General features: G+C 42.4%; 1 protein-coding gene across 2 annotated transcripts in view; it reads left to right on the top strand.

The window, feature by feature from the left end:
* Positions 1–23,531, top strand: part of TMC7 (transmembrane channel like 7) — a 69,847-nt gene that overhangs the window by 35,788 nt on the left and 10,528 nt on the right. For both annotated transcript variants that reach the window (XM_003418876.4, XM_064295641.1), the window contains exons 4-13: positions 297–464; positions 5,012–5,094; positions 8,592–8,737; positions 14,364–14,511; positions 15,647–15,820; positions 17,411–17,568; positions 18,384–18,501; positions 18,758–18,855; positions 20,839–21,025; positions 22,738–22,868. In XM_003418876.4, coding sequence (XP_003418924.3) covers positions 297–464; positions 5,012–5,094; positions 8,592–8,737; positions 14,364–14,511; positions 15,647–15,820; positions 17,411–17,568; positions 18,384–18,501; positions 18,758–18,855; positions 20,839–21,025; positions 22,738–22,868 — 1,411 coding nt within the window. The remainder of the gene's footprint in view (positions 1–296; positions 465–5,011; positions 5,095–8,591; positions 8,738–14,363; positions 14,512–15,646; positions 15,821–17,410; positions 17,569–18,383; positions 18,502–18,757; positions 18,856–20,838; positions 21,026–22,737; positions 22,869–23,531) is intronic.

Genomic DNA, 23,531 nt, shown 5'->3' with positions numbered 1-23,531 from the left:
TTCTACATGTGCAATTCAGTTTCTTTCTTGGTTGTTCCTTCCTCATTAACATAAACTTACTGCCACCTAAGGGTAAAAAGCTAAATATTAAGTCATCCCTTGTGCCATTCTGAATTAATTCCAGATGGATTTTAGATCTTTATGTAAATGGTTAAACCACTAAGAAGTAGAACCTTAAAACCAGCAGTAGAAAAAATAAAATGTTTCTTCTTCAGTCTCTCTACTAAGAATCCTCCAAGCTTGGCGTTCTGTGGCTAATTGAATCTATGGTGCGTGTCTGGTTTTCTTTCTTCCAGGGAAATTTGGCACCGGGATTCGGTCCTATTTCTCCTTCTTGCGGTTCCTGGTATTGCTGAATTTGGTGGTATTTGTGATCATCTTTATGCTGGTTTTGCTTCCAGTCTTGCTCACCAAATACAAGATCACTGACAGCAGCTTCATATTCAGTCCATCCAAAGACATGGGTGAGTAAGGCCTACTTGAATATGGGAGTGCTGTTTTCACTACAATGCTCCCTTTTCTCGGAGTGTTTAAGTCTTGGATGACTATGTTAGTCAGGATGGGCTCGGTTATGCTGTAGAAACAGGTGATCCCCAAACTCTCAGTACTTAATAACCACAAGGTTTATTTCTCACTCATAGTACATGTCTATCACAGATTGGTGGTAGCTTTGTTCCATGTTGTCTTCACTTCAGAGCCCAGACAGATAGAGCAGCCTTTATCTGGACCATTGACAATCACTGTGTCCAAGGCGAAGCCCTGGTGGTGCGGTGGTTAAAAAGCTTGGCTGCTAACTGAAAGGTCAGTAGTTCAAACCCACCAGCCACTCCAAGGGAGAAAGATGTGGCAATCTGCTTCTGTAAAGATTTACAGCCTTGGAAACCCTATAGGGCAGTTCTACTCTGACCTGTAGGGTCACTATGAGTTAGGATCAACTCAGTGGCAATGGGTTTGATTTGATTTTGGTGGCAAGGAAGAAACAGCCATGGCAGACATGCTCCTGAAGTATCTTCCTGGAGATGGCACACGTCATTTCTGCCACATCTCACTGACATCATTTCTGCCACATCTCATTGGCCAAAGCAAGGCACGTGCCCCTTCCTTAGTTCAACAGGACATTTGGGAGGAGCACTGCGGGGCAGGAAAATGGAATATTTGGCAAACGTAATGCATTCTACCCCCGTGACTGTTTATTTCAAGATTTTATCTCTGTCATATTAAGGATGCTCAAGCCTACCATTTATTGAACACTACCATGTCCAGGCACCATGCCAGGAGCTGGACCTGTGTTTTCTTATTGAATTCTCAATACAAGTCAAACCTTCTTGGGGTCCCATTCGTTCAAAGTTTTGGTTTTAGTTGTTCCATAGACTTTTATTGAATACTAGGCTCTGTGCTAGGACTAGAAGTAGAGGAGCTGAGCTGGAACCAGGCCTTTTGGAGTCCTGAGACACCATACTTTCTATAGAAGAATCCTCTGGGATCACTCTGTGGCCCTCAACATTCCTCCTTGCCATGTTTGTTTCTATTTTAATTCTACTACACTTAAAAATAAAATGAGAACAAAGTGGAAACCCTGACTTAGCTCTGGGGCACTGACACTCTTTCAGCAGTGATTTATTGGATACCTACTGTATGCATATGCTGCGTTCTCATCTTCTAATTTGTTCGTTGTGTGGATAAATACGTTCGTTGTGTGGATAAATACCGACTGCTGCTAAGTGAGCACCCTGGATTCAGTTTCAAGGCCTAGCTCTGCTGGTTGCTTAAGTCTTCTGAGCCTCAGTTTCTTTATTCATGGAATGGGAGTGACAATTTAAATAATGAGTTGATTCTTTTCTTATTTAAATAATATCTCATTTTTAATACTTAGCTCATTTAATAAAATAATTATATAAATTGTAAGTAACTGAAAATGATAAATAATATAAATTTTTTGTTACTTAATATAAAATGTAAATTGTAAATAAATATTATTTAAACAATACTCCTAAATTTGAGTATTAAGTGAGATAAGATGTCTAAATCACTTAGCACAGTGCCCGGCACATGGAAAGCACCCAATAAATGGTAGCTGTTACTTCTTTCAGTATTATTTCTTTTTCTAGAAGATTTGATGGCATGTCCATCTTTGAACCTGGAGCCTGAGCACTCAACCACTAGGCTGTATGAGCTCACTGCCCGCTTTTCTGCTGTCTGTCCTGAGCAAGGCTTCAGTCTGAGGGAGGCCACTATTCTGAAGAAAATGGAGCTGGATGAAAAGCGTCATCACCTAGCATCTCTTCTTTCTCATCATTATTTCCTCTGACTATATCCCCCTGGAAACCCTGGTGGCGTAGTGGTTAAGTGCTACAGCTGCTAACCAAAGGGTCGGTAGTTCGAATCCACCAGGCACTCCTTGGAAACTCTATGGGGCAGTTCTTCTCTGTCCTATAGGGTCGCTATGAGTCGGAATCGACTTGACAGCACTGGGTGGGTTTTTTTTATATCCCCCTACCACACACACACACATTAAAAAAAAAATTCACCTAGTAAACTTTTTCCCTTAAAGAAAGGATTAGAGGGCCCTCCTTTCCTCTCCCTACCTTTTTATTTTATTTTATCTCCCTATTACACTTTTTTTTTTTTTTAACAGTAGGTGCAAATTCTTTTTGAGCACCTACTGTGTGCGAGGCCCTGAGCTGGGCATGGGGAATACAGCAGGAACCACACGCAGGCATCCAGTGTAGACAGCCCCAGCAGAAGATGGTGTTAAGGAAGTGAACCCACAAAGATGTATATAACATCAGAATTTGGCCACGGGGGGAAAGGGAAGGACAGGGTGCTATGAGATTGAACACCAGGGCCCTTTAGGCTGAGGGGTCCACAAAGCCCTCCTGAAGACAGGGACTTTTAAGCAAAGATCAGGATGGTGAGGAGAAGGCAGCCATCTTGAAGAACAAAGGTATGCTCCTTCAGGCAGAGGGTCGGCATCTGAAAAGGCCCAGAGCTGGGAAATAACAGCCTGTTAGAGAAGCTGAAAGTCTGGATTGGCCGGTTGGCAAACTTTTCCTGTAAAGGGCCATAAGTAAATATTTAATGCTTTGTGGGGTCTTTGTTGTGACTCTTCAACTCTGCTATTGTAGAGTAAGAGGATTGCTGGTGGCACAGTGGTTAAGTGCTCGGCTGCTAACTGAAAGGTTGGCCTTTCAAACTCACCAACCACTCCGTGGGGGAAATACGTGGCAATCTGCTTCCATAAAGATTTATAGCCTTGGAAATCCTATGGGGCAGTTCTACTCTGTCTTATAGAGTTGCTATTAGTCGGAATGACTCAAGGCAATAGGTTTGGGGTTTTTTTGTTTTGTTTTTTTATTTTAGTGGAGAAGCATAAATAAAACTTAAATGAATGGGTGTGGCTATGTTCTAATAATACTTTATAAAAACAGGTGGCTGGCCAGATTTGGCCTATTGTAGGTTGTAAGCCCCTGGGCTAGAGGAAAAAGGTCCCTAGTGGCACAACCAGTTTGTCCTCAACTACAAACCTAAAGGTTGGTGGTTTGGACCTACCCGGTGGCTCTGTGGAAGAAAGGCCTGGCAATCTGCTGTAAGGATTTCAGCCAAGAATATCCTGTGGAGCAGTTCTATTCTGTAACACATGGAGTCACCATGAGTCAAACCGATTTGACAGTTGTTTTTCTGGGGCTAAAGGATAGTGAGTAGGGAGTGGAGTGGCAGGAGAACTTCCCCAGCCATCTCATTCCATCCTCCTGACTCCTCCCCATAGAGAATGACTTCCTCTCTGCCTCGAGCACCATGTTCCTGCAACCATTTGAGCACCTCATATAATCCTTTGACTTATCTTTCTCTGTCACTTGATGGTGAACTTTTCAAGGGCAAGAACTGCTTCTTACTCATCTTTTTATCCCCAATATCTATGTGGTTCAGAATGATTAAGAAATGTTTGTTGGATGAATAAATAAATGAACATGTTAGAATTATAAAATGGCAGAGCTGGAATTGGCCTTAGGAGGAACTGGTTCAACTCCCTTATTTTAACAGAAGGAGAAACTGAGGCCCAGAGAAGGGTGGTAGATTGGGTTATTTTCTCCCAATTCATCAATCCCTGTAATAGTGACATTGCAGGGCCTCCCACTGTGGGTGGAGAATACTTCTAGCCTCATTGATATTGGCCATGTGACTTGTTTTGTTAAGTAGAACATTAGGTTGAAAGCTCTTTGTGTGGTTGGCTTGCTCCATTGCACTCCTGTGATCTGCCATGAGAAGAGCGCCCCCCGAAGGTAGCCATTGACTCTTCGCCAGGCCTCCAAAATAAAGTCAAGTGGGACAGACTTGAGCCCAGCTGGAAGCCTGGAATTCAACCTGGCTCAGCTTAAGTCAGCTGAATGAACTCAAAACTGCAGACCTGTGAGTGAGAAAATAAATGGTGTTTTAACTTACTAAGATTTTGAGGTTGTTTGTTATGAAGCAATAGCTGACTGATACAGGGGGGAAGTGAGTTTGTTTTTCAAGCATAAAGTGGTATCACTGAAGTTGATGTCAAAACATTTCTTGGTTGATCTTTAAATATATGTATTCTTTTGAATAAATATGGCATGATTAATTTATACACACGTCAACAGAGGTATTTTAAAATTGGATATGCGTAAAATGGGATAACAGTTATATAGATGACATAGCCCAAAACGTGCCAACATGAACGCCGAAACAGAAAACACACAGACATGCAGAAAACATGTACTGTGTACTGACCCACATACAAAATGTGTAGAAAAAGCAGATATCCCCAGATATTTAGGAAGAATAGTGAAGGGGGAAAATACTACCATACTCAGCGCATTCGAATTTGGCCCACAAATAGAAAATCACAAATATATCCATATACAGATACATGTATACACGTGTAAATGTGTATGCATGTACATGCTTATATACAGTAATAGTCGTAAGTGGACAAATTATAGAGACTATAAAAACATTTCCACTGATTTTGTTTTTGCTTTTTTTACAGATAAAGAATGTACCGTATATCGAAGAAGTAGCTCTGGACTCGTTTACTTTTACAGTTATATCATAGACTTGCTTTCCGGCACTGTAAGCATTTAACATCATTCTGTACTTGGACCTTCAATACACTGAAAATTTGTCCATTTAAAGATCATTTCCTTATTGTCTGCAGTGAGAGCCAAACACAAGTATTGAGGTAAAAGAGACAAGGTTCACAGTTACGTAAAAGCAAGGATACTATCACCCAGCCCCTGCTAGAATTTACAGGAAATGTGCTTTGTCACTTTCAACAGTCAGCCTTCTAGTCCCCACCACCTTCATACTGGCCTGGACCAATTAACCCAGATAAAATAGATTTACATTCTTTGACACTGTAAGACATTAATATTTTATGATCCTAGACCGCTTTGAAGGAGCCCTGCTGGCACAGTGGTTCAGCGCTCGACTGCTAACCAAAAGTTTGGCAGTTTGGAACCATCAGCTGTAAAGAGTACAGCCTTGGAAACCCTATGGGGCAATTCTGTTCTGTCCTATAGGGCTCTATGAGTTGGAATCAACTCGATGGTAACAAGTTTGGTTTTTTTAGACCACTTCGATAAAAGCTATGGCTCTTCTCCCAGAATGGATGCACACAGATACGTGTAATGCACCCTCATATGCACACACACCCGTATACATGTTCCTGAAGTCCTTTAAAAATCCATAAATCTCAGCTCAGCGCCCTGCTGTAAAATAGAATTAATCACATCCTTCTATAGTACTTTGAAAAGATTTTTTTGTTTTTAATCTTCTTTCTCAAAAGTGATTTTTTTTTGGTGTGCTTTGGTTTATTTTTAGCCCAGTTTTCAGTTTTCCTTGCTTTTCAGCAGAGTAAGTTTGCAGCTGTGAAAGCTGACTGTCTCTGTCTTCTAGAGCAGGATTTCTCAACCTCAGCACTGTCGATATTTGGGGCTGGATAATTCTCTGCTGTGGGGGCGGTCCTGCGCATGGTAGGATGTTTAGTAGCATGCCTGGCCTCTACCCACTAGATGCCAGTGGCACCCCCTGCCCCAGGTTTTGACAGCCCAAAATATCTGCAAACCAAAAAAAAAAAAAAAAAACGAAACCTGTTGCCGTTGAGTTGATTCTGACTCACAGCGACCCCACAGGACAGAGTAGAACTGCCCCATAGGGTTTCCAAGGAGCACCTGGTGGATTCAAGCTGCTGACCTTTTGGTTAGCAGCCGTAGCTCTTAACCACTATGCCGCCAGGGTTTCCAAAAAATATCAAGAGAGAGGGAAATTATCTCCAGACATTGCCAAATATTTCCTGGGGGACAAAATGCCCATGGTTAAGAACCACAGCTCTAGATGTTTAAGAAATACGAATATTTGAAGGTATCTTTCTGAAATGTAATGTATTACAATGCCACATCATTCAACTTCCACTTTTCTGAATAGGTAAGTAAAAAGCCTTGAGTTTGTCCATTGCATTTGATTTTGAAAAAGTGGTTTTGTACATCTCCAATCTTAGGTTTCCCTCAAAACAACTCAGAGAAATTGTCAAGTGGGTGTTAGCATGCCCACTGTGCAGATGAGAAAACAGAGGCTGAAAAAGGTTCAGTGACTCAGCCAAGGTCACACTACCAGTGAAAACAAAACTGGGCTCAAATCCTAGGACTGCTGTTAGCTCCGTTTCTTTAGATTATATACCACCAGAGACGTTGCCATTTGTAGGTTTCCACACACCATTAACTTTCTTCCTTATAGGGGACGTTTTAAGTAGGAGAACTAGCTATACTTGATTATACATGTTCAATAAAGTCAAGTGACAAAGAACTTTTTGATGAGAATGTCCCATATCTGCGCTGTAATGTTTGATAGCCACTAACCCTTGAGCAATTGAAACGTGCCCAATGTGACCGAGAAGCTGAATTTTTCATTTCATTTTTATGGTAATTAGTTGTAATTTAAATAGCCCCATGACAGATAGCCAGGGAGACTGAACAGCATTGTTTACAAAGGAAGAAAATGGAAGTAATCTGAACGTCCTTCAATAAGGGACTGACCAAATCATGAATAATCCATATAATGAAATGCTAAGCAAGACCATGCAAGCACACAGAGAAAGGTCCAGAAAGAGAAGCATCACGGTGTTCAAGGGTCATTTACCTCTGGGGAGGAGTACTTTTGCTTTTTACTCTACAAATTCTATATTTTTTATAACAACCATGTATTCTTATGCCATTTGAGTAATTGAGTAGATCTTATAATAGAAAAAGAAAAAAACGAGTAAAAAAAGATGACCCTATATTCTCTTCAACTCTCCTGAAGGCTGGGCACACAGGCCGTATAGACTTGCACAACTGTGTGAAACTTGTTTATGTCACCCCAGATTGGTATCAGGGCAGTCACCAATCTCTTCCTCAAAGTCATGTAACATTACAGGGCAAAGGTCCACTGGGCCTGGAAAATAATTTTTTTGCTTTGATAAGCACTTGTCCCGGCACCATGAAAAAATTATTCTTTCCCTTGTTGAAAATCAGTTGACCATATATACATGTGCTCATTTCTGGGCTCTCAGTTCAATTCCATCAATTTCTATGTCTCTCATTATGCCAGTGCCATACTGTCTTGATTACTGTTGCTCTGTAATTGGTTCTGAAACTGGGAAACGTGAATCCTGCAATTTTTTTGTTCTTCCTCAAGATTGTTTTGGCTATTCTGGATCCCTTGCAATTCCATATGAATTTTGGAATGAGTTTGTCAGTTTCTGTGAAGAAGCCAGCTGAGATTCTGTTAGAGATTCTGTTGAATCGGTAGATCAATTTGAGGAATACTGCCATCTTAACGGAAACCTTGGTGGCGTAGCAGTTAAGTGCTGTGGCTGCCTAACCAAGAGGTTGGCAGTTTGAATCCGCCAGGCACTCCTTGGAAACTCTATGGTGCAGTTCTACTCTGTCCTATAGGGTCGCTATGAGTCGGAATCGACTCGACAGCAGTGGGTTTGGTTTGGTTTTGGCCATCTTAATGGAAACCCTGGTGGCGCAGTGGTTAAGAGCTACCGCTGCTAACCAAAAGGTTGCAGCACGAATCCACCAGGCATTCCTTGGAGACCCTATGGGGCAGTTCTACTCTGCTATAGGGTTGCTATGAGTCAGAATCAACTTGACAGCGACGGGTTTGGTTTTTTTGTTTTTTTGGTTTGCCATCTTTACAATACTAAGTCTTCTGATCCATGAACATGGGATGCCTTCCCATAGATCTTCTTTAATTTCTTTCAACAATGTTTTGTAGCTTTCAGAGTATGAGTTTTACACTTCTTTTTTAAAAAATTATAAGTATTTTATTCATTTTGATGATATCGTAAATGGAATTTTTAAAATTTTGTTTTCACTTTTTTTCAGTATATTTTTAATACTCAGGTTTTATCAGCGCTGTATTCTCCAAACACCAACTGAACACACCCTATACCTCTGAGACTGTACTGGTCTCTGGGGAAACAGCAATGAACAAAACATCAGAATATGAGTTCTTTGAGGTTGGAGACTGCTCTCCTGCAATGAACTCACTGGTCTGACCTCATGCCTTTGGCTTTGTTTCAGGGTTTCTTGGAGAAGACTTGCCTCTTTTATGGAAATTACACCATTGATGGGGTGAAATTTCAGAACTTCACCTATGATCTGCCTCTGGCTTATTTGGTAAGCACAATTGCTTACCTAGCCCTGAGCCTTCTTTGGATAGTAAAAAGGTAAAGTTTGCCTTGTAATTGCATTTTTTCTCTTAATTGTTATTGTGATGGTTGGAGTCTATTAGAGATCTGTGGATTCTGGAAGTCGTTGCCCAATGGATGAGCAGAGTACAGGGGCAGGCCTTGTGGGGAATGGTTTGTGAGCATCTGGGTGGCTGAGGAGACCAGGAGGAAATGGAGGCCAGGATTTGGGAGCCAGAAGTAGCATCCTAGAGCTCTTCAGTCAGACACATTCACTAATACCATGCTCTGACCTTGTCTTTGGTGTGGATGTTAGTCAGGTCTCTTCTGGGCTGCAAGTAATGGAAACTCAACTCTGGCAACTGGAGCGAAGGGGAACCAAGGGAGGGAGGAAAGTCCAAATTACAGGAAGGACAAGAATGTAGCTATGCCTAGAAACAACCCCAAACAAGGGCTCCCTCGTCTCTGATTCTCCTGTGTAGGGTAGCTCCCTTAAGTGGTGGAAGACAGAGCATCCTACAGGTCTTATCAGCCCATGAATCTCTGAGTCACAGGTGCAGAAATCCTGGGAAGAACCTTGTCTCTGCTTCACTCAGGAACCCAACCCTGAACCAATCAACTGTAGCCGTGGGGAACAGAGTGTCTTATGATGAGCCTCTGTTGATTCAAGTGTCCAGTCTCCTGATCTTTCAACTGTGGCTAGTGGTTAGGGCCATATAAGAACATGGCATTTCCCATGGTAGCCAAGTGGTTTGGTAGAAAATATCAATTCCCAAGTAAAGAGGAAAGTATTAACTACTTTAACAAAGGCAGCGATGGTTCAGTGGTGGAATTCTTGCCTTCTGTGACGAAGACCTGGGTTCAATTCCTATCCAGTGTACCTCATGTGCAGCCGCCATGCATCTGTCAGTGGAGGCTTGCATGTTGCTCTGATGCTGAATAGGTTTCAGTGGAGCTTCCAGACTAAGATAGACTAGGAAGAAGTCCTGACAATCCGCTTCCAAAAGTCAGCCAATGAAAACCCTATGGATCACAATGGTCTGATCAGCAAACGATCATGGGGATGGCACAAGAGCAGACAGTGCTTTGTTCATTGTGCACGAGGTCACCATGAGTCAGAGGTCTACTCAATAGCAGCTAATAACAATAGCTGCAACTACTTTAAAAAACAACTCTCACAAAAAATACAATGGCTCAAACACAATGGAAGCTCTTTCTTACCTGACAATTCTAGGTAGGGACACAGGTTAGTGTGGTAGACTCCTTCCCATAGTCATTCCCGGACTCAAGTTGACCAAGGTTTTACCGTCTTCAGATGTGGCTTTGACGGTGCTTCTGAGGGTGGGAAGGGAAAAAGAGCATAAAGGAGTACCATGGAAGATGTTTATGGTCTAGGTGTGGAAATGCTGCATATCACTCTCATTGCATTGGCTACAACCCAGTCACATGGCCATAGCTAACTGCAAGGGAGGCTGGGAAATGTCCCTGGCTGTGCAGCCACTTCCTAGCAACAACACAATATTACAGAAGGGGAGCCACACATTTTTGATGGCTAGCATCTCAGTTCTCTAGTGCAGCTATAACAGAAATACCACAAGTGGATGGTTTTAACAAACAGAAATTTGTTCTCTCACAATTTAGGAGGCTAGAGTCCAAATTTAGTGTGCCAGCCCCCGAGGAAGACTTTCTCTCTCTGTTGGCTCTGGGGGAAGGTCCTTGTCATCAGTCTTCCCCTGGCCTGGGAGTTTCTCAGTGCAGGGACCCTAGATCCAAAGGACACGCTTTGCTCCCAGCTCTTTCTTGGTGGTAATGGGGTCCCTCTCCTCTCTGCTCGATTCTGTCTTTCATATCTCAAAAGAAATTGACTCAAGATACAAGCTAATCCTATAGATTGAGTCCTGCCTCATTAACATAACTGCCTCTAATCCTGCCTCATTAACATCATAGAGATTAGGATTTATAACACGTAGGATAATCACATCAGATCAGAAAATGGTGGACAACCACACAATACTGGGAATCATGGCCTAGCCAAGTTGATACACGTTTTTGGGGGACACAGTTCAATCCATAATGGCTAGCTTGCCGTCTGTGCCACTATGGGGTTACTTGGCAGACAGTAGAATGAATGACAGCTCTCTTGCCTACTTCATTGTCCCCTCTGAGCATGTGGGCAGTGCTGTACACCATAGGGCTGTGAAGCTCCTTATCTCAGGTGCAGAAGGGATCATGAGTTTGCCCTTCATGAAGACCAGGATTCACCACCACAGCCCTCAGAGAAAACCCCAGAACCAAGGCGGGCACTTGTGTCCTGACTCTGAATCTATGAGATAAAAATAACCGGTGTGTATTTTTATCCCCCCTCTTAGATGGGCAGTGTACCGCCAAGCACGAGCAATGGCTGACTTTGAGGGACAGACATGCTTGGTAAAGAAATGCTGATTGATTGGAGTTCTGGCTTTGCTACTCTGTGATTGTGGCAGGGACAGATCCGAGTTTTGTAGAACTGCAGATAAGACAGTTTGGAGAGATTTCTTCAAGACCAAGAGTACAAACATATGTTTTCTAAAGTATAAAAAGAGCATACGACCATATGAACATGTTGCTGGAGGCATTCCCAGGGCCCTGGAGGGGGTTTTGAAGCATCAGTGAGCTTTATTAGCCTAACAGTGAACCCACCTCTGGATCTTGCTGAAGCTGCATATCCTCAGGGCCTTGGTTTCTTCCTGGAGGATACTGGCAGAGGGAGGGCTGTTGTGATGTGATGGGGGACTGGCCTGGCCTGGGAGGTGGGCGAGCTGCAGAGTGGTGAAGAGCGTGGGCTTGAGTCCAGAGACCAATATTCAAACCTGGCTCTGCCGCGCTTTGTGGCTTTCATCCAGCCAGTCCACCTCCTTGAGTCTGCTTTTTTTTTATCTTTGAAATGTACATACCTGAAAGGGTCGCTGGGGGGATTACCTGAAGCAAGGCAGGTAAAGAACTTTGTGGACCTTTATTCAGTTAAAATCATCAACATCATCATCATCAAATTAGCCCCAGTTCTGCCACTCTCTGGATCTAGGGAAAGAATTTTCACTTCTCTGGATCTTAGCTTCCTCATCTGTAAAAAGTAGGCTTGATCTAAAGCAGAGATTTTCAACTGGAATGGTGAATCAGAATTACCTGTGGCGCTTTATAAAATAACATGTTTCAGGACTCCACATAAAATCTGCTGAATGAGTAATCTACTCACCTCAGGGTATGACACCACCTGGGAGTCTACCCTTTAGAAAAGCACCCCCTGTGGCTCTGACAGAAATTCTTTGCCATGAACCTTTGGTCCAAATGACTGGCCACTGTAATTCCTTCCTTCCACTTCTATTATCTTAATGGTTTACTGGTATCTTGGTTACCCAGTGCTGCTGTAAGAGACACACCACAAGTGGGTAGCTTTAAAGAGGAGAAATTTATTTTACAACAGCTCTGGAAGCTAAAAGTCCAAATTGGGGTCTCTGCTGTGTCAGTTCCTTCTTGTTGGTAGCCCAACAAGGAAATGATTTTCAACTTGGTTTCCTGGCTTGTAGGTGATCCTCACAGCGCCTGTCTTCCTCCATGTGTGTAGGTCTGTGTCTAATCTGCTATTTATAGCTCAGGAGTGATTAGATGTAGAACCCACCCTACTTGGGTATGATCTAATTAACATAACAAAGAACTGTTTCCAAAAGGATCACATCCATAGTTATAGGATTCCAGCACATACTTTGGGGGACACAGTTTAATCCATAACAAGCAGCGAGTCCCAAAAATATCCTCTTTCATCTGCAGAGGACTGTCTGTGGCATTTGGTGTTTTTATATTATCGTGTACAAGGGTACTTTTCTTTTTCCATGAAAGCATTTTAATATGTGGCTTAGTCATCTAATGCTGCTATAACAGAAATACCACGAGTGGACAGCTTCAACAAAGAGAAATGTATTTTCTCACAGTAAAGTAGGCTAAAAGTCCAAATTCAGGGTGTCAGCTCCAGGGGACAGCTTTCTCTCTCTTTCGGCTCTGGAGGAAGATTCCTTGAACTCAAACTTCCCCTGGTCGAGAAGCTTCTCAGGCTCGGGGACCCCGGGTCCAAAGGATGTGCTCTGCTCCCGGTGCTGCTTTCTTGGTGGTACGAGGTCCCCCGTCTATCTGCCCTCTTCTCTCTTTTATATCTCAAGAGATTGCCTGAAAACACAATCCAATCTTGTAGATTGAGTCCTGCCTCACTAACACAACTGCTGCCCATCCTCCCTCATTAACATCATAGAGGCAGGATTTACAACGTATAGGAAAATCACACAATACCAGGAATCATGGCCCAGCCAAATTGATACACACATTTTTGGGGGCACATAATCCAATCCATGACAATACATAAGAATTCTGAAATGTACAACAGTTATATACATGTGGCGTAAACAGGTGCTCACTATTTGTTAGATTTAAGTCATTTATTCATTATCAGTCATACATTGGCCATGTTCCAGGCATTCCAGTTATAAAGGTGGCAAGAGAGCCAGGGCACCTACCCTCAAGGAATTTAAAATTCAGCAACGGTAAGGGACCACAAAGAGTAAACAGATAAATAAAATAATTGCAGATTAGATTCAGCGCTGCGATGGAAATAAAAAGAGGAGTGTGCGACTTTTAGTGGTGGGGAATCCTATCCATGGTGGGGCTATTTTATTTTTATAATTTATTTTATTCTTGTTGTTGTTGAGATTATACACAGCAAAACATACACCAATTCAACAATTTCTACGTGGACAATACAGTGACATTGAGTACATTTTTCAGGCTATGCAACCATCTTCACCTTTTCTGAGTTGTTTCCCCACCTCCATTAACATAAACTCACTGCCCCCTAAGGTTCCTATCTACTCTTTTGAGTTGTTGTTGTCAGTCTGATCTCATATAGATAAATCTTAAAAGAACATAATCCTCGAGGCAGACCTTCTTTATTAGTTAAGCTAAAATGAGTTAGGATCAACTTGACGGCAGTGGGCTTGGTTTTTGGATTTACTGTTTGGTTTTAGGAAGATTTCAGGGGATATTTTTGGTTTAAGGTTTAAAGACTATCTCAGGGCAGTAGTTTCACGGGTTCATCCAGGCTCCATGGCTCCAGAAAGACTAGATTCTTTGAAAATTTTAAATTCTGTTCTGCATTTTCCCCCTTGTGATCAGGATTATTCTATGTGGGGGGACTATTTTAACTGAAACGTGAAGGATGCAAAGGATCCAGTCATGGGAAGAAGCAGGGGAAGAACCATCCCTGGAGAGAGTAGTGGAAACTGCAAGTGCAAAGGCCCTGAAGCAGAAGCAGAGATTTGTATGTTTATGGAAAGGGAAGAAAGCCAGTGGCCCCATGGGAGCAAAGATGGCAGAGTTAGATCATGCAGGCCCTCTAGGTTAAAGAGTTGAGTGAGATTTTATTCCAGCCGTGATGGGAACCATTGGATGGATGAAAGGAGGTGGTTTTCAACAATGACATATCTGGTTAGCTGCCACATATATTTATTTAGAACGGGCCAAAACATGAGCATGGCTGAATGGACAGACAATGCACTCATGTCTAACTTTTTTATCTTAGACAAAGCCATTTCGTGGGCGTGTATTTGTTCTCATAAAAAGGATGATTGTGTTTTGGGGTCAGGTCCGTGGAAGGGTTCAAAATCAATCTGATTCGGAGTGAGGAGCACTTCCAGAGTTACTGCAACAAGATCTTTGCCGGCTGGGACTTCTGCATCACCAACCGCAGTATGGCGGATCTGAAGCACAGCAGCTTGCGGTACGAGCTCCGAGTGAGTGCTGCTGGCTTTCCCTTGGCGGTTCCTAGCCGGCAAGGTTGTGCCTAGGAGGCAAGTTTACAGCTTGCAGAGGAGCTAGGTGGAGGCCAGGCTCTCCCTGGTGCTTAGCAAGTTTCCCCCATATTGTTTTCAAGAGAAGGCCCGTGGGTAATGCAAACTGTTTGCACTCAACTGCCAACTTAAAGGTTGGTAGTTTGAACCCACCCAGAAGTACCTTGAAAGGTAAGCTTGATGATCTGCTACCATTAAGATTTCAGTCAAGAAAACCCTATGGATCAGTTCTAGTCTGTAATGCACGGGGTTGCCATGAATCAGAATCGACTCAATGGCAACTAACAAGTTTTCAAGAACTTTTTGTAGGGAACAACTTGTTGGGGTTGTTCACCAAAGCCCAAAGCATGATGGTAGGTCTGGGAACTAGGTAGGACTGGGAAGGGAGGTAGGAACTCCATAGTGGGTGGAAGGAGATGGTGTCTTCCCGCCACCCTCTCTCATTTTATACTGTTATTTTCCACCTGATGAGAACCAGTCATAAACATTGCTGATATTAGGAGAAATAGGACTCAAGAGGGAATGCTGTGATGATTGGGTAGAATGGAGAGAATATAAAAAAAAAAAAAAAACAGTAGAATTTTCAAATTAATAAGAAAATGAGTAATAAATAACTTCTTGGTCAAACCGACCAAAAAAAAAAAAAAAAAAAAATGGGAGAGGACAATAAGTCAAAGCCTTAATAAAGATGAAAAGAATAAAATCAAATGTATTATTTGCTACGTTAAATGTGAATAGATTAAATTCTCCCATTAAAAAGAGACTCCCAAATTGGGTTAGGAAAAAAAACAAAAAATCAACCGCTCATATGCTGTTTAAAGAAACTACGTATACTGTGTATAAATAATGCCATGAATAGGTTATAGTTCACATTTATTCGCAGATCTAATTGCAGTCTTAAGTAGGAGGCTCTACCTTGACTTGAGCCTTTAGTAGACATGAGAACTACAAAGGCATCTTGGGGAAGGTGAATATTTAAGGTAAATCTTAAAAGATGAATGAGGAGGGATACAGTAAATCACTAATTTCACCCCGATCCCTCCATCCCAGTGCTCACTGAGTTTTCTTTGGTCCCCAGGCAGACTTGGAGGAAGAGAGAATACGGCAGAAGATAGCAGAAAGGACCTCAGAAGAAACAATACGGATTTACTCTTTGAGACTGTTTTTGAACTGCATTGTTCTGGCTGTTTTAGCCGCCTGCTTTTATGCAATCTATAGAGCAACTATATTTTCACAAGAACACATGAAAAAAGTAAGTACTCAGTGAAAATTAACTTTTCTTCTGGTTGGGCATTGAAAAGCTGTGAAGTAGGCGCCATCATTATTTCTGTTATATATATGGCGATAGTGGTTAAGTGCTACGGCTGCTAGCCAAAGGGTCGGCAGTTCGAATCCGCCAGGCGCTCTTTGGAAACTTTATGGGGCAGTTCTACTCTGTCCTATAGGGTTGCTATGAGTCGGAATCGACTCGACGGCACTGGATTTGGTTTGGGGTTTTATATGGTGATACAAGTTTGGCTGATATGACAGAGACCTAAAAATCAGAGATAATAAATTTCCACTTTTAAGAAAAATTAAAAAATATCCAAAACAGATTTGAGATGCCTCTTCCTCCTGGAATTCACAATATGACAGTTGTTAGCATTCTGGCTCTGGAGCCAGACTTCCTGAATTTAATTCCTGACTCTTCTACTTATTAGCTGGGGCCTCAATTTACCTAAAATAACAGTGGTTTTAAAAATCCATTTTCATCTAGTGGCTCTGCCTCATAAAATCAGTCATCCGTGGCCCAGGCTCCTTCTATCTTACGAGTCTGCCATCCTTAAGAATGGCCCCCTTCTGTATGATAACAAGATAGCTCACCACCATGTACACATTGTACATAGAAAGGAAGAGGGAGGGCATGGCCCTTACCTTTAAGGACATGACCTGGAAGTTGCACTTACAACTTCCACTCGTCCCTTTGGCCAGAATTTAGTCACATAGCTATACCTAGCTACAAGGGAGGCCAGGAAATTTAGTCTTTATGGTGGATAAGTGTATATGTAGCTACATAGTAAAAGAAGGAGAGAATGGCTATTGTCAGTGAGTTATTGTTGCTATTATTAGGTGTCTACGAGTCAATTTTGACTCCTAGCAACCCCATGTGATGGATTAGAACTGCCCCATAGGGTTTTCTAGGCTGTATTCTTTACTGGAGCAGGTTGCCAGGTCTTTCTCCTTCAAAGCTGCTGAGTTCAAACTGTCAACCTTCCAGTTAGCAGCTGAGCACTAAACCATTAGGCCAACAGGACTCCTTATAAGTGAATTAATACTAATCAAACCAGTTGCTGTCAAGTCAGTCTCAACTCATGGTGACCTATCCCATGTCTTGCAGAGTAGAACGGACTCAGTAGAATTTTCTTAGCTGTGACCTTTCAGAAACAGGCCTTAAAAATATTTTTTAAATTGCCCATTGATACAGAATACATGAAGTTTTTATATTTCACTTTAATAAATCCAATAGAGCTAATTTTTCTTCCAGCATGGTACTAGATCATGGTTCCTCTGTTTGAACATCCAAGGAAGGAGATGGCTTTAGAAAAAAATTTTGTTGTAGTAAATATAACCAAAAAAATTGCCATTTTAACCATTTTTAAGTGTACAGTTCAGTGTCATAAATTACATTCAGGAAATAGCTTATGTTTAATAACATAAACCATTGTTTATGTTGAATAACAGATATGTCTTGTTTTGTGTGCTTGCCAAATGTGTAGGATTGAGTTCTCGTAAGTTCATTTTATTTGTGATGCAGCCTCACTTATTACATACTCCTGACCAATAAATTTTGTTACCTTCCTAGGAGATTGACAAGATGGTTTTTGGAGAGAACCTCCTGATACTGTATCTCCCATCTATTGTGATCACGTTAGCCAATTTTATCACTCCAGTGATCTTTGCTAAGATCATCCACTATGAGGATTATTCCCCAGGCTTTGAGATCCGGCTGACAATCCTTAGGTAATGCCTGACTCAAGGATAGCAAACACATTAAGCCGACCACCACCTGTCTTCTCCCTTGTCCATGACAGACATTGCTAATCAATTGTGGAACATTTTCCTGCTGAGCCAAGAACCCTTCTGGACCCCAATGTATGAATCAGAGTTTGTACACACAGTGAAATCTCTTTTTGGTCCATGAATTTGCACATTGACAGCTGAAGTCAAAGGATGGGGCCCCGGGAGAAGGATTGTTTTGAAGATGCCAGAAATGAACAGTGTAATGCAGGGTCTGGGAAATTAGCACAAATGAGTAAGGGAGACCAGGTGAGAATGGTGTTGAACTGGAGAGTTTGAACTGGAGCAAAGTCCACACATTGCATTTGGTTCTTAAGTCTCTTAAATCCCTTTTATTCTTTAAGAATTCCTCCTCCTCTTTAGATATGCCTTTGATTTGTGGGAGGCACTGGGTCATTTGTCCTGTAGAATGTCCCCTATTCTGAATTTAGTTCATTGCTTCTTTGTGATATGTTTGTTTTTCTATCCCCCATGTTCCCAGTAAGCTACTGTGTAGTGTTAGAAGTTTCTGTTAGATTCCATTTCAGATCTTTAGTTCTGGAAATCTCATTGGTAATGCAGTGTACCTCCTGTGGCATCCTACCAGGAGGCACATAATGTCAGGTGGCCCCATGCTTAGTGATGAAAGAAATGACCAGTGGTGTGGGTTTGTGTTTAAAAAAAGGCAGTACCTCCTATCTCTATCTCTTGTTCTGAGGGGCCAGCCTGCCCTGAGAGCCTCCTCCTCCCTTTTTCTTTCCTCCCTCTCTTCCCTGAAGGTGTGTCTTTATGCGACTGGCAACCATCTGTGTGCTGGTGTTCACCCTGGGGTCCAAGATTACATCCTGTGATAACTACACCTGTGAACTCTGTGGTTACAACCAGAAACTCTACCCGGTAAGGCTGCAGGGATGGGAGCCCCCTGCTGGACAAATGATTGTGGAGGACAGCTTCATGGGTTTGAATCCCAGCATCTCCACTTGTAGGGGCTTAAAAACCAAAGCCTGTGCCCAAGCTCAGAGGAACGTCAGCTGATGCCCTAACCAGAGGCAGCAGATCTGGGAATGAAAAGAGTGTTGGAAGGAGTCCAAAAGCCTGGCTTTCTCTGCTGCAAGTCCGGCTTCCCAGTTTCTCTTGCTCTCTTTGGTTTCAGTGCTGGGAGACCCAAGTTGGGCAGGAAATGTACAAGCTAATGATCTTCGACCTCATCATCATCTTGGCTGTGACACTTTTTGTGGATTTTCCTAGAAAGTAAGTGCGAAGGATGTACCCCTTACCCCCCATCACAGCCACTCCCCACTGGTGACTTTGAGTGGCTCCAGGCCATCCACCTCGTAGCCCGCTCACTGCTCCATCTTAAAAGGCAGACTGAAGAGCGGAAATGGTGCTGATTTTCTCAGGGCCGCCATGGGGAAGACTTCCTGCCTTCCCGCCATTCGTCATGGGCCTGGCTGTGTAGACCCTCCAGGTTGCTGCAGCGGATGCCATGTTCCCTGATCTGGGTTCAAGCCCCAGCACTACTGCTTGTTAGTCATGTACCCTTGGACCAGTGATTTAAGCTCTGTGCCTGTTTTCTCATCCATAAAATGGGGGTGATAGTAGTAGTAGTACCTAAGTCATGAGAGGATTAATCATTTAATGAGATTGTGAGGATTAAGTGAGACGATGCAGATAAAGTACTAAGAACACTTACTGGCACATATTGTTAGCTGCTGTGGAGTCAGCCCCCAACTCGTGTTGACCCCATGCACAGGGGAATGAAACGCTGCCTGGTCCTGCACCACCCTCGTGATTGATTACAGATCAGGCTGTTGTGATCCATAGGGTTTTCATTGACTGATTTTCAGAATTAGGTTGCCAGGCCTTTCCTCCTAGTCTGTTTTAGTCTGGCAGCTCTGCTGAAACCTGCTCAGCATCACAGCAACACACAAGCATCCACTGACAGACAGGTGGCAGCTGCGAATGAGGTGCATTGGCCAGGGATCAAACCTGGGTCTCCCACGTGGAACCACGATTGCCCCGTGGCAAACAGTAAGCACTAAACAAAATGTTCATGGTCACTATCCTGTCTATCATCATTATTATTACTATTCTCAGCAGCCCCTTGAGTCTGAATGAAACTCTGTTCACTTTATCACCCACATGTATTGTACAGATTACCCAGGCCGCTTGCTAGAAGTCAGAATTGACTGAGAGCCAACGGGTTATGCCAGAGGTCCAGTAAGCCTTTAAAAATAAACGTTAAAAAAGGAACAGTTCTTTTAAAAAATGGCACAAGTGTGTCATGAATACATGTTGTTAAAAAAATTTTTAGAAGATTTAGAGAAAAATACAGAAGTCTAGAGAAGAGCGAGCTGTTTCTTTTGTTACCCAACCACCTAACCCCACGGTCTCTCTCCACTCCTCAGAGGTAGCCATTGTTAACCCTTTGGAGTAGATCTAGCCATCCTTAAAAAAAGACAAAAACAAAAAAAAACCATGTATTTCCATCAGTACACATGTAAGCAAATGCACAGTTTGGTTTTAAAGTGTTTCTCCCCCCATAAGTGTAATCGCGTAAATGCACGTTGTGTGCAGCTTACCTTTCTGTTTTTTCTTATACAAAGTATCGTGAACAACTTTCCATGTCAGAACCCATGACTTTTCCTCATTCATTTTTAAGAACTGTGTAATCTTCCACTTACCCAAGGCCCCTACCGGTGGACATGCAGGTTGTCTGCAGTGTCTTTGCTAATACATGACAACGTTATAGCAACCAACTGTGTATGTTTATCTCAGGCCCCTGGGCCTAGGGTTTCTGTAGGAAGCTTCTAGGGTCCAGAAAGTGGAACTGCGGGGTAATGGGTCTTTGTAAGCCACTTTCTGTGCGGGTACGTGGTACTCTTAGTGCTGAGTGGCAAGCCGGACCCCACAGGCTGCCCATATCACTTGTTCCCACTACAACCCTTTGAAGTCGGTTGCATTATAATCTACCAACATTCCCAATGAGAAAAATGAGGCTCAAAAAGGTCAAGGAACTTGTCTAAGTTTATTTAGCCAATAAGTTGTGGAACCAAGGCTAGGACCCTGGTCTGAATGATTCCAGAGATCACTATAGGCTGCATCCTCAAGACATCTGACTAACCAGTTTCCCTGAGGAATATGTGAGGAAATGGCCCTGATTTTGTGGACTTGGTTCTGGGGCTTTGGCAGACACTGACAGTCCAGGTGAGCAGTTTTCCTGTTTGTTTCCAGGCTCCTGGTGACCTACTGTTCCTCATGGAAGGTGATTCAGTGCTGGGGGCAGCAGGAATTTGCCATTCCTGATAATGTTCTGGGGATCGTTTATGGGCAAACCATTTGCTGGATCGGAGCCTTTTTCTCCCCTCTTATTCCTGCAATTGCAACTGTGAAATTCATTATCATCTTTTATGTGAAAAAGGTAAGGGGAGACAGGGGTAGGGGCTGATACCCTGCACCATTCTTGACCTTCCAAGGCATCAGGCACTCATATGTTTGGAGCCCACCCCATATCCTGTCAGATGTGTCAGACTTATATCATCCTTTAATTTAATACATATTTTACTCTGGAAAAAATGGCTTTGAGTGGATTGGGGCATTTTTTATAATATGAGAGTTTTGTTAAGAATTGTCTCGTTCCTGTGATTTAAATGTTGTGTTTATATGCAACTGTCTAAGAGTTGAGTCATAGTCGATCAGTTGCCAGTGGTACATTTTGGTGATATTTAACGCAGTGTTTATTAATTTTGATTTTGCGGTTTTCTGTTTGGACTTTGGAGCCAGTACGTTTATTTTCAGGTCTTCATTTGTGTAAGGAGCCCTGGTGGCACAGTGGTTAAGCGCTCAGCTGCTAACTGAAAGGTTGGCAGTTTGAACCTACCAGCCGCTCCACCAGAGAAAGATATGGCAGCCTGCTTCCATAAAGGTGACAGCCTTGGAAACCCTATGGGGCAGTTCTACTCTGTCCTACAGGGTTGCTGTGAGTCAGAATCGACTCAGCAGCAGTGGGTTTGGTTTTTGGTTTGGTCATTTCTGTAGGCCTTTGAACAGCTTATGGGCCCTAGGCAGTGTGCCTGAATGAGTGCTTACTGGGGGAAGTCACCCACTAAAAAAAAATAAATAAGTGACCCATTAATACTTTGTGTCCTCCACCCTCAAGATGGTCTGGCAGCTGCTGATGTCAGAAGAGTTTGATGCATATTCCAAGTAACATTACTTTTTAAATATTAGGGAGAAATTTTACACCTGTTTCTATATCCATTCCCCCCCCCTTTGATATTTCCTTCAAGTCTTTTTTTCCCCTCAATGGACATATTCATTTTTAATATACCTATGTTTTTACGCAAATAATAATATGCACCTTCTATGTTTGCCAACCACGCCCTCCTCCCCCTCTTCCCAGGTATTTTCTTAAATGCGCTATGCTCAATTTCTCTTTTACAGCAACATGTAAAAAAAACTGGCATAGCAGTGCTTGTGAAAATACCTCAGGGGAAGGGCGTGGTTGGCAAACAAATGTAAAAGATACCCCTTATTTGCATTAAAATAGGTATGTGAAAAGTATTTAAAAAAAAAACAACATTGCCCTTGAGTGGATTCCAACTCATAGAGACCCTACGGGTCAGAGTGGAACTGCCTCACCGTGCTTCCAAGGCTATAATCTTAATAGTATAAAAAATAAACACTATTTTTTAACTTAAATGGAATCACGCCATAACTTATGATATCCATCCTTTTCATCTCATAGTGCTACTTGAGTACATAAAGCTCTCATCTTTCCTAAAGGCTACATCATATTATACTGTATGGATGTAACTTTACCTTTAATAAACACCCTATTGATAGCTAGCAATCACCTTATTGATTGCTTCCAATTATTCTGTTAATCAACAACTGCAGGAGTAAATATCCATATACATATATTTGGCCCATTTTTCCTATTGTTTCCTCAGGAGGAATCCCCCAAAGTTGGGGTCTGGGTTAGGCATTTTTCATTTTGACCTGTATTGCTGGACTACCCTCTAGAAAGGTTATACCAATCTACATTCTCACCTGTAAGGCATGAGTGTGTTCCAGTCCTCTTGGAGGCTCTGCTCATTTCTCTTGATTTCTTCTCTCTTTCTCCCCCCTTAGATGAGCCTTATTTATACCTGTAGACCCTCTCCGAGGCAGTTCCGAGCATCCAATTCTAATTTCTTCTTCCTGTTGGTGTTGTTGATTGGGCTGTGTTTGGCCATAATACCACTAACAATCAGCATGGCACGGTAAGCACAGTTTTGTTTTCTAGAACCTTGCTTTGCTTCTCAACATGTCCCTCGTTTACATTAAAGAGTTCATTGCATTCTTTATTGGTTTTCCTCGCATCATTCTGCCCACAGAGGTAAGACAAGGCACTCCTGGCTTCGCCAGACACACCTTTGTTTCAGAATCTCCTTCTAGACATTGGAACGTCTTGGTCTCCTTCTGGAACTTGGGCTTACAGTGCTGCCATCATTTTTTGTGAGTTGGGTCTTTCTTACTGTACCCCTTTTTCCTAGAACTTCCTTTCTAGTCCCCTTTCGGATTGTTTCTTTGTTTTTGATTATCAGAATAATACACGGTCATTGCAGATTTGGAGTATAGGAAAAAGCAAAAAGAAGCAGGAAATCACCCATATTGGTTGAGAGAGTTTTGTACCCATCAAAAGGTTACTAAATGCCTTTTATGTGCCAAGGAGTGTGCTATAGATGCTAAGGTATAAAAACTATTAAGATGTGGCACATGGAATTTAGGGTCTAGTATGGAATTTGGAAAGAGCAGAAAGGACAGTAGACTAAGGATCAGAAGTTGAGGGTTCAAACTCCAGTGATAGTTAATATGTAGATGAGTGGGTGTGGCTGTATTCCAATAAAACTTCATAAAAACAGATAGACGGCCAGATTTGGCCC

Source organism: Loxodonta africana, chromosome 12 (assembly GCF_030014295.1).
Source record: "Loxodonta africana isolate mLoxAfr1 chromosome 12, mLoxAfr1.hap2, whole genome shotgun sequence".
NCBI lineage: Eukaryota > Metazoa > Chordata > Mammalia > Proboscidea > Elephantidae > Loxodonta > Loxodonta africana.
The sequence above is the reverse complement of the archived record's forward strand: the minus strand, read 5'-3'. Positions and strand labels throughout refer to the sequence as shown.